Source organism: Balaenoptera borealis, assembly GCF_965194805.1.
Source record: "Balaenoptera borealis genome assembly, chromosome: X".
Lineage (NCBI taxonomy): Eukaryota > Metazoa > Chordata > Mammalia > Artiodactyla > Balaenopteridae > Balaenoptera > Balaenoptera borealis.
Genome location: NC_138881.1, coordinates 103,887,911 through 103,905,553, shown reverse-complemented (window position 1 = coordinate 103,905,553; position 17,643 = coordinate 103,887,911). Strand labels below are relative to the sequence as shown.

The 17,643-nt window shown below is 37.9% G+C and overlaps 1 protein-coding gene across 1 annotated transcript; it reads right to left on the bottom strand.

The window, feature by feature from the left end:
- Nucleotides 1-8,461: 8,461 nt before the first annotated feature.
- Nucleotides 8,462-16,419, bottom strand: LOC309620162 (uncharacterized protein; the record flags this gene model as incomplete). The annotated part of the gene is made up of 2 exons (XM_082376223.1): nucleotides 8,462-9,042; nucleotides 16,409-16,419. 2 exons carry the CDS (start codon nucleotides 16,417-16,419, stop codon nucleotides 8,838-8,840), a joined length of 216 nt encoding a protein of 71 aa, XP_082232349.1. The 3' UTR covers nucleotides 8,462-8,837.
- Between the last annotated feature and the right edge of the window lie 1,224 nt (nucleotides 16,420-17,643).

Here is a 17,643-nt window from a genome sequence, read left to right as displayed (position 1 = left end):
TCGGACTTACTTCACTTAATATGATAATCTCTAGGTCTATCCATGTTGCTGAAAATGGCATTATTTCATTCTTTTTTATGGCTGAGTAGTATTCCATTTCATATATGTGTGTGTGTGTGTGTGTGTGTGTGTGTGTAAATATATAAATATAAATATATATAGACCACATCTTTATCCATTCATCTGTTGATGGACATTTAGGTTGTTTCCATGCCTTGGCTATTGTGAATAGTGCTGCAATGAACATTGGGGTGCATGTATCTTTTCGAATTAGAGTTTTCTTTGGATATTATGACCAGGAGTGGGATTGCTGGATCATACGGTGGGTCTATTTTTAGTATTTTAAGGAACCTCCATACTGTTTTCCATAGTGGCTGCATCAACTTATATTCCTACCAACAGAAAACACCTTTACTCTTGATCTCAAATTATTCTTACAAAAAAAATTAAATACAATGAGCGACACACAGTCCAAGATGACCAAGCACACAAGGAAACTAGACTCCAAGAGCAAGAACCAGTAGAAATAACCAACAAAATCAACATTGCATTTTAAACAAAGTGCAAAAAACATGATACTAAATAGGCTGCAAAAAGGACACTTGTTTATAGTAGGAGAGCTGAAACAAGAAGGCAGAGCATCACCTTGTTTGACCTCAGCTGGGAACATGCACATCAAGTGACTCAATTTTTTTGCCACTCTGCGCATGTCCAGGAATGCCCACAAAACACTACAAAGTATTGATTTTGTGGTTACAAATAAATTTTAGCAAGTAGGTGAATTTGCAAATATGGAATCCACAAATAATGAGGATTTACTGTATTTCATAAGAGTTCCATAGAGAGAGGAGAGAAAGATTGGACAAAGACAATATACAGGAAAGTAATGACTGAGAATTTTCCAGAACCTATGAAGGAATAAACAGATTAAAGCAATAAACAGATTAAAGAAACCTGATGATTCCCAAGCAGAATACATATAAAGAAAGATACTTCTTCACACATCACAGACAGCACAACTAAATGTACGATGGTCCTGGGGTGGTTCATGGATTTTTAAAAAATGTGTAAAGGACATTATTGGAATAATTGGGGAAATGTAAATGTGGACTTAATGTTTGGTAATAATATTGTATTAACATTAGCATCCTGTAATAATTATTTTGTGGTAATACAGGAGAATGTCTATGTTCTCAAGAGATACATACTGAAGAATTAGGTGTGAAGTGTCATAATATCTACAATGTACTCTTAATTGGGTTAGTGTTAACAAGAAAGAGAAAAAGAAGAGGAAGAAAAAGGAGGAGAGAGGAAGAAGAAAGGAGGAAGAGAAAGAGGGGAATAAAATGAGAAGAAGAAAGAAAATGTAGCAAAACATTAACAGTTAGTGAATCCAGGTAAAGAGTATACAGGCTGTCAATTTCTCTGTAGGACTGACAGTTTTCAAAATTAAAGGAAAAAACTATACAAACAAGAACAACAATAAAATAAAGCAAAATTTGATATTGAGTGAAAAAGGAAACAATAAGAAAGTAATGATGACACTGTTCATTTTTTACATGTACTTTTTGGTAATTCCAATTTAAATTTTGAGATGAAATAAAGACATTTCTAGACAAGCAAAACCTAAGAGAGCTTGCTAGCAAGAGACTCACACTAAAGGAAATTCTAAAAGACATACCTCAGGCAGAAGGAAAATTATTCCAGATATAAAACCTGAGATTTAGAAAGAAATGATGATCAAAAATATATATATATATATATGTATGAGTACATAGGTAAGCGTAAGTGAATATTGACTATATAAAATGATATTAATAATTCTTATGGAGATTTGTGAAAATTAAATAATAATATTTAGTAACATGATACATTTATCCCAATAAGAAAAACACAGGCTAATCTCACTAACAGAACCCAATATGCCATAGTTGGATATAGTCATGAGGTATAGTGAATATCAAATATGAGTAATGGAATTTTTTAGCATAGCAACTTGTTTAATGTATTATAAAAGGAAGAGCTAAAAGGAGAAAGTTTAAAATACAAGGGTTTTAGGATTAATATTATGTGAAGCAAAATTCATTTTAAGCATGAGTCTCTAGAAAAGGCAAATCTTTTTTTTTTAGATTTTTGTAACATTTTATTTTGACATAATTTCAGACATAAGAAAGTTGCAAGAATGCTAAAAAAGAATTCCCATATACCTTTCACCCAGATTCCTCAAATGTAGATGTATTACCACATCTCTCGCTCTTTCTCTCTCTTTATTTACACACACACACACACACACACACACACAAAGATAACTAGAAAATGTCCATATGCTTAGGAATTTGAAAATAGACTTCCAAACAACCCAAAGGTTAAAAAAGGAAGAAAGAAATCATAAATTATATTAAAATAAGAAAATATATTGAACTGAATGATAACAAAAATTCTAAGTATCTAATCTTGTGGGATTGTCCCACCAACAAAATTAAACAGATATTGATAATTTACCTTATTTGCTTTACAGCTTTATTTATAGTTTAAAGTTTTCTTTGTAAGAAATAAAATATTACACATATATCCCTTTACCTCCTTTCCTTCCCAGAGGTAACTACTACCCTGAAATTGGTGTGTATATTTCCCATGTATGACTTGTACTTTTACTACCAATAAATGCACTCATAAACAATAAATAACTTTGTAATATCATTTTTTTTAACTTGTGGGAAATATTGCTTACAGCAAACCTTTTTAGTCTTAAGTATTAGAATGAATCACATTAAACTGCCAATATTTGATCATCATTTTCCTATAAAAAAGACAATTTTATATAGCCCAGCCTAATATATATATGTATATATGTATATATATAAAAGGCTGAAAATCAATGAATTAAAACAAAAACCAAAGTGCAGAAGAAAGAGAGAAAAAAATAGAGACTAGTGACATAGAAACTATACATAAAATAGAAAAAATCAACAAATCCAAATTTTTTGAGATTAATAAAATTGGCAAAATTTTGGTGAGATTATTCAAGGAAAAAAGGAAGAAGACATAAATAAGGAAGACAAGATCAGAAATGAAAAGTAGATTTCATGCATATATTGAAAACACTTTTAAAAGGGACTTCCCTGGTGGCACAGTGGTTAAGAATCCACCTGCCAAGGCAGGGGACACAGGTTTGATCCCTGGTCCAGGAAGATCTCACATGCTGTGAAGCAACTAAGCCTGTGAGCCACAACTATTGAACCCACGTGCCACAACTACTGAAGCCTGCGCACCTAGAGACTGTGCTCTGCAACAAGAGAAGCCACCTCAATGAGAAGCCCACACACTGCAACGAAGAGTAGTCCCTGCTCGCCACAACTAGAGAAAGCCCGCGCGCAGCAACGAAGACCCAACTCAGCCAAAAATTAATTAATTAATTAAAAAAAACACTTTTAAAAAATAAGTAAGATAAAAATTACTGAAACTGACTTGAGAAGAAATAGAAAATTTGAACAGATCTATAACAAGTAAAGAAATGGTATCAGTAATCAAAAACCTTCCAGGGACTTCCCTGGCAGTCCAGTGGTTAAGACTCTGTGCTTCCAATGCAGGGGGTGCGGGTTCGATACTTGGTCATGGAACTAAGATCCCACATGCTGCAGCATGGCCTAAAAAACAAACAAACAAAAACAAGGGGAAAAAAAAAAACCTTCCAATAAAGAAAAGCCCAGGACCAGATGTCAATACTGGTGAATCTTACCAAACATTTAAAAAATAATTAACACCAACCCTTCTCAAACTCTCCCCAAAAAATAGAATTAGAGAGAATACTTTCTAATTCTTGAAGCTAGCATTACCCTGACACCAAAGCTAGACAAAGCCATCACAAGAAAGGAAATTTACAGACCAACATCCTTTATGAATATAAATGTAAAAATCCTCAAGAAAATAGTATCAGACCAGATTCTGCAGTGTATCAGAAGGATTATAAACCATGACCAAGTGAGATTTATCCCACAAGTGCAAGGGTAGTTCAACATAAGAAAATCAATCAATGTAGTAATACGCCACATTAGTAGAATGAAGGAAAAAGTCTACACAATCATCTCAACTGATGCAGAAAAAAATTTACAAAACTTAACACTCTTTCAGGATAAAACACTCAGAAAACTAGGAATATAAAGGAAATTTCTCAACCTGATAAAGGGCATTTATAAAAAATTCACAGCTGACATCATACGCAGTGGTAAAAGACTGAAAGCTTTCCTCCTAAATTCAGGAACAAGACAAAGATATCTCTTCTCCACTGCTATTCAACATAGTACTGGAAGTTCTAGTCAGGTCAATTTGGCAAGAAAAAGAAAAGGCATCCAGGACTTCCCTGGTGGTGCAGTGGTTAAGAATTCACCCACCAATGCAGGGGACACGGGTTCGAGCCCTGGTCCGGGAAGATCCCACATGCAGCGGAGCAACTAAACCCGTGTGCCACAACTACTGAGCCTGCGCTCTAGAGCCTGCAAGCCACAACTACTGAGCCCACGTGCTGCAGCTACTGAAGCCCACGTGCCTAGAGCCCGTGCTCCGCAACAAGAGAAGCCACTGCAATGAGAAGCCTGTGCACTGCAGTGAAGAGCAGCCCCCACTCGCCACAACTAGAGAAAGCCCACACGCAGCAACGAAGACTCAACGCAGCAAAAATAAATAAATTAATTAATTAAATAAGTCTATTTTTTAGAAAAAGCTACAGTTTAATAAAAAGAAAGAAAAAGAAAAGTCATCCAAATTGGAAAGGAAGAAGAAAAATTTATTCACAGATGACATGATCCTGTATACAGAAAATTACAAAGACTACAGAAAAACCTACTTAGGCTAATAAATAAATGCAGCAAATTTGCAGAATACAAGATCAACATCCAAAAATCAATTGTATTTCTATGCATTAGCAATGAACAATCCAAAAAGAAAATTAAGAAAACATTTGCATTTACCATAGCATCCAAAAGAATGAAATCCTTAAGAATAAATTAAACCAAAGAGGTCCAAGACTTGTGTACTGAAAACTGCAAAACATTGCTGAATAAAGTTAAAGAAGACCTAACTAAATGGAAAGACACCCCATATTGATGGATTGGAAGGCAATATTGTTTAAGATGGCAATACTATCCAAAGTGATCTGCAGATTCAAAGCAATCCCTATCAAAATTTCAATGGCCTTTCTTGCAGAAATGGAAAGGCCAATCCTCAAGTTCATATGGAACTGCAAAGGACCCTGAATAGCTGAAACAATCTTGAAAAGGACAAAGCTGGAGGACTCACACTTCCTGGTTTCAATACCATGAAGTTACAGTAATCAAAAACAGTGTAGTATTGGCTTAAGGGCAGACATACAGACCAATGGGACAGAACTGAGAGTACAGAAATAAACCCACATATCTCTGGCCAATTGATTTTCAACAAGGGTACCAAAACCATTCAATGGGGAAAGAATAATCTCTTCATCAATTGGTGCTGAGACAACTGGATAGACATATGCAAAAGAATGAAGTTGGATCCCTAACTCACACCATATATAAAAATCAACTCAAAATATATCAAAGACAAATATAAGAGCTAAAAATCTTAAACTTCTTAGAAGGAAACATAGGAGTAAATCATGTTCATTAGCAATGGTTTCTTAGATATGACACCAAAAGCACAAGAAACAAAAGGAAAAAATAGATAATTTAGACTTCATTAAAATTAAAAACTTTATGCTTCAAAGAATACCAGCAAAAAAGTGAAAAGAAACCCTAAAGAATGAGAGATAAATATTTGCAAATCATATATCTGATAATGGTATTGTATTCAGAATATATAAAGAACTCTTAGAACTCAACTGCAACAACAACAAAAAAACAATTAAAAAAATGGACAAAGAACTTGAATAGACATTTATCCTAATAAGATATACAAATGGCCATGTAGCATATGAACAGATGCTCAACATCTTTAGTCATCAGGGAAATGAAAATCAAAACCCCCCAATGAGACACCACTTCACACCAACTAGGATGGCTATTAAAAAAATAAAACACAGAAAGTAACAAGTGTCGGTGAGGATGTGGACAAATAGGATCCCTCATATATTGCAGATGACCATATAAAATAGTGTAGCTGCTGTGAAAACCAGTTTGGTGGTTCCTGAGTCAGTTAAACATAGAGATAGCATATGACCCATCAACTCCCCTCCTAGGCATATGCCCAAGGGAAGTGAAAATATTCACACAAAAGCTTGTAACAAACCTTCATAGTAGCATTATTCATAATAGCCAAAAAGTAGAAACAACTCAAATGTACATTGACCGATAACTGGATAAACACAATGTGGTATATCCACATAATGGAATATTATTCAACCATATAAGGGAATGAAGTACTGATACATGCCGCAACATGGGTGAATCTTGAAAACATTACACTAAGTGAAAGAAGCCAGACACAAAAAGTCATATATGATTCCATTTATATGAAATGTCTAGAATAGGCAAATCTATAAAGATAGGAACCAGACTAGTGTTTGCCAGTGTGGCTTATGGGAGAGAGGAATGGGAAATGACTAATTAATGGGTACAAGGTTTCTTTCTGAGGTGATGAAAATATTCTGGAATTAGACAATAGTAATGGTTGCACAGCACTGTGGATATATTAAAAACCACTGAAATGGTATACTTTAAAATAATTAAAGTGATGAATTTTATCTCAATTTTTAAAAAATTCCTAGGGCCATTAACTCTGATTATGCTAGACTTAACTACTGATCCAATATGGTGTCTGGCACCTATTATATGCTCAATAAACATTTATTGAATGAATGCTCAAATGAGTAAATGAATAAACAGAAATACCCATCAAGCATACTAGATTGTAATCTCCTTCAGGACAGACATTTTTGTCTGTTCTGTGTATTTTATTCACTGCAGTATTTCCCAGTGCCTGTAACAGTGCCTAGCATGTGGTCAGTATGCAATAAATGCTTCCTGAAGGAATGGATAAAAGAGTTTTGCTGATCTCTTATAGGGGCTATTGCCTGGGTGGGATCACAATAGTCTAGGGTCTGATCCTCACTTCTGGAGGTCTAGAAACTTGGTTCAGTCAGGGTACCAAGACTTGCTCAGTCTCTACAGAACTACTGCACACTAATCAAACTGGCAGGAAGTTCTTTTCTGTGGTAGGGTGCTGGTGAAAAGAGTAACTTGAACAAATTATTATTTTCTTAAATCAAAAAGAAAACTGCCATCTTCTTCCCTGTAGAGGAGATTCAGAAAATTCTGTTGGATCACATTCATTCAGGGAGAGTGTCTTGAAGAGTGCCTCTCTCTCAGAGGAGAGGAGCGGAGCTAGCTAATACTCTAAATAAAGGGATAACAGGATCTTTCATGTCCTCACAACATCTGCCCCTCAGGCACGCAGAGCTGGGAAAAAGACCATAGAGCGTAGAGCCTTCTGGGGTGGAAGGGAATGAGAAGGGAACTGCTCACTTTCAGATTCTAAGTTCAGGAAACCTGTCAAGTTAGACCCAGCCACAAAGGCCCTTATCAAAACAGTGCCCTGTTTCTCCACCCCCAAGTCAACACAATTATCAGTCTTCTCAATTTTTATCAATCGAAGAGATAAAAATGATCTCAATGTTGTATTAATTTGTATCCCTTTGATTACTAGTGAGGTTGAGCATTTTTATGTGTCCATTGACCATTTGGGTTTTTTTTTTTAATGAATTACCCTTTCATATATGTTGTGGAAATAAAACCACAGCCTTGGAAATTTTGAAGTACGGCTTTCGTCATGGATCAGCATGCAAGAAGAAATGAGAGGGATTGAGTGAAACCAACCAGAATTCAGCAACTGTCACACTCTCAGATCTTAGCACATCACTTCTACATTTCTTTTCAAATGAGTACAAAGATCTATCCCCGTATCTTTTCATGTATTCTTTTGGGATCCACAGGAAAGGGAGGCCATTGTGCTCACAAGTAAACATATTTCAAAAGGTAAATGTACATTTGAAAAGCAGTTGAAGTATACATTTTGAAAACAAGGGCAGTCAAAATAAAGACGGCAAAATATTCATCTGAACAGAGATTCAGATTATGTATTTGAGAAAAGATTCAGTCTTGGTCCAGAAAAATAAAGGAGATTAAAAAAATAAAGTATTAGAGGATTTTTAGTTGAATTATTTTAACATCTATAATACTTGACAAAGTTATTTGATTATGGAGAGACTAATCAGGTAATCAACATCCATTGGCCATTTTTTAATTCTGGTGTTGGGCTTTTTCTTACTGGATTTAAAAGAGCTCTTTATATACTAAGTAAAATTTCTCTTTATCATAAATGTTGCAAATATTTTCCACAGATCATTGTTTTTATTTTAGTTTTCATGTGCTATTAGGAAGCTATACATTTTTTTTCAGGTTTTAAAATTTTTATTTGTATATTTAAAAAGTGTGCATTCCAATAATTAAAATCATTTGAACAACAACAAAAAAAATGGCACTCCGATTAAACTGCAGTTTACAGCCCACAGGACACCGTGGACCAGCTTGCTTTTTACTCTAGATTTCACTGTCGTCCTGCCCAGCTTCCTCCTGCACCAACAAGCAAGTTCTTTTCCTTCCCTGCCAGCCAGACAGGCAGATGCGAGAGGCAGGCGCAGCCTTCGTTGTCAGTAGTTGTCCATTCTTTGATGTGAAAAGAGGCAGCACAGTCATTTAAACTTGATCCAACCTCTTTGCATCTTACAAAGTTAAACAGCTAAAATAAGTAAAATAAGAAGGCAATGCTTGTGGAATGTACAGTGCATATTGGCGGCGCACGCCTCATTACAACTCGCCTGCTTGCTTCTCCTGTTCAATCGTTTCTTTTGAAGGCAGTGGATTTTTCTCTTGCGTTTCTGTTTTCTTCAATTTCGACTTATCAAACTTATCAGACATGGCTGCCGAGGAAGCGGAGCGAGTTGCCAGCGAGCGAAGTCCGGCTTGTGCGGTGGTTGCCGCCGAGTAGGAAGCTATACATTTTTTGTTGTTTCTGAGTTTAGGATAATATCAATACCTATATTTTCTTCTAATATTTGTTTTAATATTTAAATCTTTGATCCATCTGGAATTTATTTGGTATAAGGAATGAGGTAGGGATCAGTTTGCCCCCGCCCCCCCAAGGCTAACTAATTGTTCTGACATCATTTCCTGAAAAGTCCATCCTTTCTATACTGGTTTGAAATGCTACTTGCATCATGTAATTAATTTCCCAAGAGATTTGGGTCTGTTTCTGAACTCTTTATTCTAATTTATGAATTTTAAGTGGAGTTCTATTTTTCCAGTTACCATTTTATTTCTGCTCACCGCTCTGAATATTCCTTTCCTGATATCATGGTATCTCTAAGACCAAGTCAGAAAACAACTTGGTAAGCATGAAATGAGAATGAAAAGAAACACATGGCTCAGGAATATTTCATCCAAGCTATATGTACCATCCTTGCCCAACAAGAGAAAACACCTCTCTAGTGATCAGTGGTATACAAAGCCCTTTTGTGATCTAGCTCTTGTCCCTTTCCAACATCATCTCTGGCCACTTCTCATCCTCTCCTCCCATCACCATTTGCCTGTAAGTATCCAAAACATCTTGTCATTTCACATCTTCTTGTCTTACACTTGCTATTCATTCTGCCTGGGAGCTCTTCTCTTCCTTGTCCACCTGGCAAAGTCCTATTCAAACCTTTTACACCCAGTCACATATATAAATTGTCTGTCACTCCTCCCACCCCATGATGTCCCTTAAAAGAGTGAACTCTTTGAGTCAGGGACTATCATATTCATATTTGTATTTCTGATGCCTAAAACAAGGAGCACACAGATGTTCAACTAATGTTTGCTGAATGAAAGAGTTAATTCAAATCATGCCAAGGTTTCCATTGTTAGAGGTTTTTTTTTTTCTTTTCTTTTTTTTAACATCTTTATTGGAGTATAATTGCTTTACAATGGTGTGTTAGTTTCTGCTTTATAACAAAGTGAATCAGTTATACATATACATATGTCCCCATATCTCTTCTCTCTTGCATATCCCTCCCTCCCACCCTCCCTATCCTACCCCTCTAGGTGGTCACAAAGCACAGAGCTGATCTCCTTGTGCTATGCGGCTGCTTCCCACTAGCTAGCTATTTTACGTTTGGTAGTGTATATATGTCCATGCCACTCTCTCATGTTCTCCAAGCTTACCCTTCCCCCTCCCCGTATCCTCAAGTCCATTCTCTAGTAGGTCTGCATCTTTATTCACGTCTTGCCCCTAGGTTCTTCTGACCATCTTTTTTCTTTTTTTTTTAGATTCCATATATACGTGTTAGCATAAGGTATTTTTTTTTCTCTTCCTGACTTACTTCACTCTGTATGACAGTCTCTAGGTCCATCCACCTCACTACAAATAACTCAATTTCGTTCCTTTTGATGGCTGAGTAATATTCCATTGTATATACGTGCCAGGTATTTGTTTTTCTCTTTCTGACTTACTTCACTCTGTATGACAGTCTCTAGGTCCATCCACCTCACTACAAATAACTCAGTTTCGTTCCTTTTGATGCCTGAGTAATATTCCATTGTATATACGTGCCACATCTTCTTTATCCATTCATCTGTTGATGGACACTTAGGTTGCTTCGATGTCCTGGCTATTGTAAATAGAGCTGCAATGAACATTTTGGTACATGACTCTTTTTGAATTACGGTTTTCTCAGGGTATATGCCCAGTAGTGGGATTGCTGGGTCGTATGGTAGTTCTATTTTTAGCTTTTTAAGGAACCGCCATACGGTTCTCCATAGTGGCTGTATCAATTTACATTCCCATCAACAGTGCAAGAGGGTTCCCTTTTCTCCACACCCTCTCCAGCATTTACTGTTTGTAGATTTTTTGATGATGGCCATTCTGACCGGGGTGAGATGATATCTCATTGTAGTTTTGACTTGCATTTCTCTAATGATTAGTGATGTTGAGCATTCTTTCATGTGTTTGTTGGCAATCTGTATATCTTCTTTGGAGAAATGTCTATTTAGGTCTTCTGCTCATTTTTGGATTGGGTTGTTTGTTTTTTTTGATATTGAACTGCATGAGTTGCTTCTATGTTTTGGAGGTTAATCCTTTGTCAGTTGCTTCATTGGCAAACATTTTCTCCCATTCTGAGGGTTGTCTTTTCATCTTGTTTATGGTTTCCTTTGCTGTGGAAAAGCTTTTAAGTTTCATTAGGTCCCATTTGTTTAGTTTTGTTTTTATTTGCATTTCTCTAGGAGGTGGGTCAAAAAGGATCTTGCTGTGATTTATGTCATAGAGTGTTCTGCTTATGTTTTCCTCTAAGAGTCTGATGGTGTCTGGCCTTACATTTAGGTCTTTAATCCATTTTGAGTTTATTTTTGTGTACGGTGTTAGGGAGTGTTCTAATTTCATTCTTTTACATGTAGCTTTCCAGTTTTCCCAGCACCACTTATTGAAGAGGCTGTCTTTTCTCCATTGTATATGCTTGCCTCCTTTATCAAAGATAAGGTGACCATATGTGCATGGGTTTATCTCTGGGCTTTCTATCCTGTTCCATTGATCTCTATTTCTGTTTTTGTGCCAGTACCATACTGTCTTGATTACTGTAGCTTTGTAGTATAGTCTGAAGTCAGGGAACCTGATTCCTCCAGCTCCGTTTTTCTTTCTCAAGATTGCTTTGGCTATTCGGGGTCTTTTGTGTTTCCATACAAATTGTGAAATTTTCTGTTCTACTTCTGTGAAAAATGGCAGTGATAGTTTGATAGGGATTGTATTGAATCTGTAGATTGCTTTGGGTAGTAGAGTCATTTTCACAATGTTGATTCTTCCAATCCAAGAACATGGTATATCTCTCCATCTATTTGTATCATCTTTAATTTCTTTCATCAGTGTCTTATAATTTTCTGCATACAGGTCTTTTGTCTCCTTAGGTAGGTTTATTCCTAGATATTTTATTCTTTTTGTTGCATTGGTAAATGGGAGTGTTTTCTTAATTTCACTTTCAGATTTTTCATCATGAGTGTATAGGAATGCAAGAGATTTCTGTGCATTAATTTTGTATCCTGCTACTTTACCAAATTCATTGATTAGCTCTAGTAGTTTTCTGGTAGCATCTTTAGGATACTCTATGTATAGTATCATGTCATCTGCAAACAGTGACAGCTTTACTTCTTCTTTTCCAATTTGGATTCCTTTTATTTCTTTTGCTTCTCTGATTGCTGTGGCTAACACTTCCAAAACTATGTTGAATAATAGTGGTGAGAGTGGGCAACCTTGTCTTGTTCCTTATCTTAGTGGAAATGGTTTCAGTTTTTCACCACTGAGGAGGATGATGTTGGCTGTGGGTTTGTCATATATGGCCTTTATTATGTTGAGGAAAGTTCCCTCTATGCCTACTTTCTGGAGGGTTTTTATCATAAATGGGTGTTGAATTTTGTCAAAAGCTTTCTCTGCATCTATTGAGATGATCATATGGTTTTTCTCCTTCAGTTTGTTAATATGGTGTATCACGTTGATTGATTTGCATATATTGAAGAATCCTTGCATTCCTGGAATAAACGCCACTTGGTCATAGTGTATGATCCTTTTAATGTGCTGTTGGATTCTGTTTGCTAGTATTTTGTTGAGGATTTTTGCATCTATGTTCATCAGTGATATTGGCCTGTAGTTTTCTTTCTTTGTGACATCTTTGTCTGGTTTTGGTATCAGGGTGACGGTGGCCTCGCAGAATGAGTTTGGGAGTGTTCCTCCCTCTGCTATATTTTGGAAGAGTTTGAGAAGGATAGGTGTTAGCTCTTCTCTAAATGTTTGATAGAATTTGCCTGTGAAGCCATCTGGTCCTGGGCTTTTGTTTGTTGGAAGGTTTTTAATCACAGTTTCAATTTCAGTGCTTGTGATTGTTCTGTTCATATTTTCTATTTCTTCCTGGTTCAGTCTCAGAAGGTTGTGCATTTCTAAGAATTTGTCCATTTCTTCCATGTTGTCCATTTTTTTTGGCATATAGTTGCTTGTAGTAGTCTCTCATGATCCTCTGTATTTCTGCAGTGTCAGTTGTTACTTCTCCTTTTTCATTTCTAATTCTATTGATTTGAGTCTTCTCCCTTTTTTTCCTGATGAGTCTGGCTAATGGTTTATCACTTTTGTTTATCTTCTCAAAGAACCAGCTTTTAGTTTTATTGATCTTTGCTATCGTTTCCTTCATTTCTTTTTCATTTATTTCTGATCTGATCTTTATGATTTCTTTCCTTCCGCTAACTTTGGGGTTTTTTTTGTTCTTTTTTCTCTAATTGCGTTAGGTGTAAGGTTAGATTGTTTATTTGAGATGTTTCTTGTTTCTTGAGGCAGGATTTTATTGCTATAAAGTTCTCTCTTAGAACTGCTTTTGCTGCATCCCATAGGTTTTGGGTCGTCGTTTTTTCATTGTCATTTGTTTCTAGGTGTTTTTTGATTTCCTCTCTGATTTCTTCAGTGATCTTTTAGTTATTTAGTAGTGTATTGTTTAACCCTCAAGTGTTTGTATTTTTTACAGATTTTTTCCTGTAATTGATATCTAGTCTCATAGCATTGTGGTTGGAAAAGATACTTGACAGGATTTCAATTTTCTTAAATTTACCAAGCCTTGATTTGTGACCCAAGATATGAGCTATCCTGGAGAATGTTCCATGAGCACTTGAGAAGAATGTGTATTCTGTTGTTTTTGGGTGGAATGCCCTATAAATATCAATTAAGTCCATCTTCTTTAATGTATCATTTAAAGCTTGTGTTTCCTTATTTATTTTCATTTTGGATGATCTGTCCATTGGCGAAAGTGGGGTGTTACAGTCCCCTACTATGATTGTGTTACTGTCGATTTCCCCTTTTATGGCTGTTAGTATTTGCCTTATGTATCGAGGTGCTCCTATGTTGAGTGCATAAATATTTACAATTGTTACATCTTCTTCTTGGATTGATCCCTTGATCATTATGTAGTGTCCTTCTTTGTCTCTTGTAATAGTCTTTGTTTTAAAGTCTATTTTGTCTGATATGAGAATTTCTACTCCAGCTTTCTTTTGATTTCCATTTGCATGGAATATCTTTTTCCATCCCCTCACTTTCAGTCTGTATGTGTCCCTAGGTCTGAAGTGGATCTCTTGTAGACAGCATATATACGGGTCTTGTTTTTGTATCCATTCAGCCAGTCTATGTCTTTTGGTTGGAGCACTTAATCCATTTACAGTCACTGTAAAAACTCTTCATCACTCTTTGTTTGCTCTTTAGTTCTTCTAGGTCCTTGTTAAAAGTTTCTTGTATTTTCTCCATTCTATTTCCAAGATTTTGGATCATCTTCACTATCATTATTCTGAATTCTTTTTCAGGTAGACTGCCTATTTCCTCTTCATTTGTTAAGTCTGGTGGGTTTTTGCCTTGCTCCTTCATCTGCTGTGTGTTTCTCTGTCTTCTCATTTTGCTTAACTTACTGTGTTTGGGGTCTCCTTTTCGCAGGCTGCAGGTTCGCAGTTTCCATTGTTTTTGGTGTCTGTCCCCAGTGGTTAAGGTTGGTTCAGTGGGTTGCGTAGGCTTCCTGGTGGAGGGGACTAGTGCCTGTGTTCTGGTGGATGAGGCTGGATCTTGTCTTTCTGTGGGGCAGGTCCACGTCTGGTGGTGTGTTTTGGGGTGTCTGGGGCCTTATTATTATTTTAGGCACCCTCTGTGCTAATGGATGGGGTTTTGTTCCTCTCTTGCTAGTTGTTTGGCATAGGGTGTCCAGCACTGTTGCTTGTTGGTCGTTGAGTGGAGCTGGGTCTTGGTGTTGAGATGGAGATCTCTGGGAGATTTTCGCCATTTGATATGACGTGGAGCTGGGAGGTCTCTTGTGGACCAGTGTCCTGAACTTGGCTCTCCCACCTCAGAGGCACAGCCCTGATGCCTGGCTGGAGCACCAAGAGCCTGTCCTCCACACGGCTCAGAATAAAAGGTAGGAAAAAAAGAAAGAAAGAAAGAAAGAAGAAGATAAAATAAAATAAAATAAAGTTATTAAAATAAATAAATATTAAGAAAAAAATTTTTTAAGTAATAAAAAAACAAACGGACAGACAGAACCCTGGGACAAATGGTAAAAGCAAAGCTATACAGACAAAATCACACACAGAAGCGTACACATACACACTCACAAAAAGAGAAAAAAGGGAAAAAATATATATATCGTTGCTGCCAAAGTCCACCTCCTCAATTTGGGATGATTCGTTGTCTATTCAGGTATTCCACAGATGCAGGTACATCAAGTTGTCTGTGGATCTTTAATCCGCTGCTTCTGAGGCTGCTGGGAGAGATTTCCCTTTCTCTTCTTTGTTTGCACAGCTCCCGGGGTTCAGCTTTGGATTTGGCCCCGCCTCTGCGTGTAGGTCGCCTGAGGGCGTCTGTTCCCCACCCAGACAGAACGGGGTTAAAGGAGCAGCTGCTTCAGGGGCTCTGGCTCACTCAGGCGGGGGGAGGGAGGGGTACGGATGCGGGGCGATCCTGCGGCGGCAGAGGCCGGTGTGACGTTGCAGCAGCCTGAGGCGCGCCGTGTGTTCTCCCGGGTAAGTTGTCCCTGGATCACGGGCCCCTAGCAGTGGCGGGCTGCACAGGCTCCCGGGAGGGGAGGTGTGGAGAGTGACCTGTGCTTGCACACAGGCTTCTTGGTGGTGGCAGCAGCAGCCTTAGCGTCTCATGCCTGTCTCTGGGGCCCACGCTGATAGCCGCGGCTCACGCCCGTCTCTGGAGCTCGTTTAGGCGGCGCTCTGAATCCCCTCTCCTCGCGCACCAGGAAACAAAGAGGGAAGAAAAAGTCTCTTGCCTCTTCGGCAGCTGCAGACTTTTTCCCGGACTCCCTCCCGGCTAGCTGTGGCGCACTAGCCCCCTTCAGGCTGTGTTCACGCCACCAACACCAGTCCTCTCTCTGGGATCCGACCGAAGCCCGAGCCTCAGCTCCCAGCCCCGCCCGCCCCAGCGGGTGAGCAGACAAGCCTCTCGGGCTGCTGAGTGCTGCTCGGCGCCGAGCCTCCGTGCGGGAATCTCTCCGCTTTGCCCTCCGCACCCCTGTGGCTGCGCTCTCCTCCATGGCTCCGTAGCTTCCCCCCTCTGCCCCTCGCAGTCTCCGCCTGCGAAGGGGCTTCCTAGTGTGTGGAAACCTTTCCTCCTTCACAGCTCCCTCCCACTGGTGCAGGTCCCGTCCCTATTCTTTTGTCTCTGTTTTTTCTTTTTTCTTTTGACTTACCTGGTTGCGTGGGGAGTTTCGTGCCTTTTGGGAGGTCTGACGTCTTCTGCCAGCGTTCAGTAGGTGTTGTATAGGAGCAGTTCCACGTGTAGCTGTATTTCTGATGTATTTGTGGGGAGGAAGGTGATCTCTGCGTCTTACTCTTCCGCCATGTTGAAGCTCCTCCTCTGTTACAGGTGTTTTTATACTGCCCTGAGGTGGTTTGCATTCAGCAATTTTTCAGAAAAAAGTTTACTCCAACCAATATATCACTCTTTCCCACCCCATCCCATTGGTCTAGTACACTTTACTGAACTGGGCAGGGGTGAGGATGGGGACAAAAGAGGGAAAAGGGGGGAGGGGAAAATGAGCAGCCTCCTTAATCAGCAGAACCATATTAGACAATATCAGTGGAGGATAATAGGGTTCTATTTCCATGTGTGTTTTTCTGAATTCATTGCTAGTGTAAAATAAGGCATACCATAAAAGCAGCAGGGTATCAATACTGTAATAGCAGGGTATTGAAATTCTTATAATGGAATTAAGTCAGATATGGTGCCGTTTTGATTGGACAAATAGTAAAAAATAATTGAACTGTTTTCTTATACTGATAGGTACCTTATTGTATAGTTTTGAAACTAGAGACAGTTTCTCTCATAAAATAATGTTCATTTGGGCCCAAAGAGACCTTTATTTGCATGAGCTACATTTCTAAAAAATAAAAATTTTAGTAGCAAATGTGAGCTTTAAAGTCTTCTCAGAATTTTACTAAAAATATGGCTGACATAGAAAAGCACTTACGCATTCAAATCCCTTCTCTCCAGGGACTAGTCATTTTAATCTGGTTTAGACACACAGTCCTTGGAGTCAATTGTACTGTATTATAAAATGACAAAGGTTGACTTGAATTCTGTCAAATTGTCCTCCAAGTTCTCCGTGTAATTTTTTAATCTCAATATTTCACTTTAAATTTTTTCCTCTTGATTTATCAGCATACTTTTCACCATATGCAACCACTATCTAATTTTATAGAAACAAAAGAAGGTGAGGTTATTACCAGGTGATGAAGACATGGTTGATTTGTGTTAAAACCAGCAGTGAAAACTCCATAATTCATTTTGTTTCTCTTAAACATATTTCTTCGAAGTGGAATATATAAAGACTTCCTTAAAACCTAGTGTATTTACTTTGCATGACCTTTTCTGATGGTATTTTTCACAGAATGATGGAGGAAATAGGAAGGTTTATCTGGATAAATTGCTTTGAACCAGTCAAAGCAGGCAATCTAGCCACTGAGTTATTTCCACCCTCTGATGATTTGTTTGGAACAGCTGAGGAGGGATGAGCAGTAGCTTTGTATATTTCACTTTGGCAGAGCTGTTCAGCCTCCACCACTG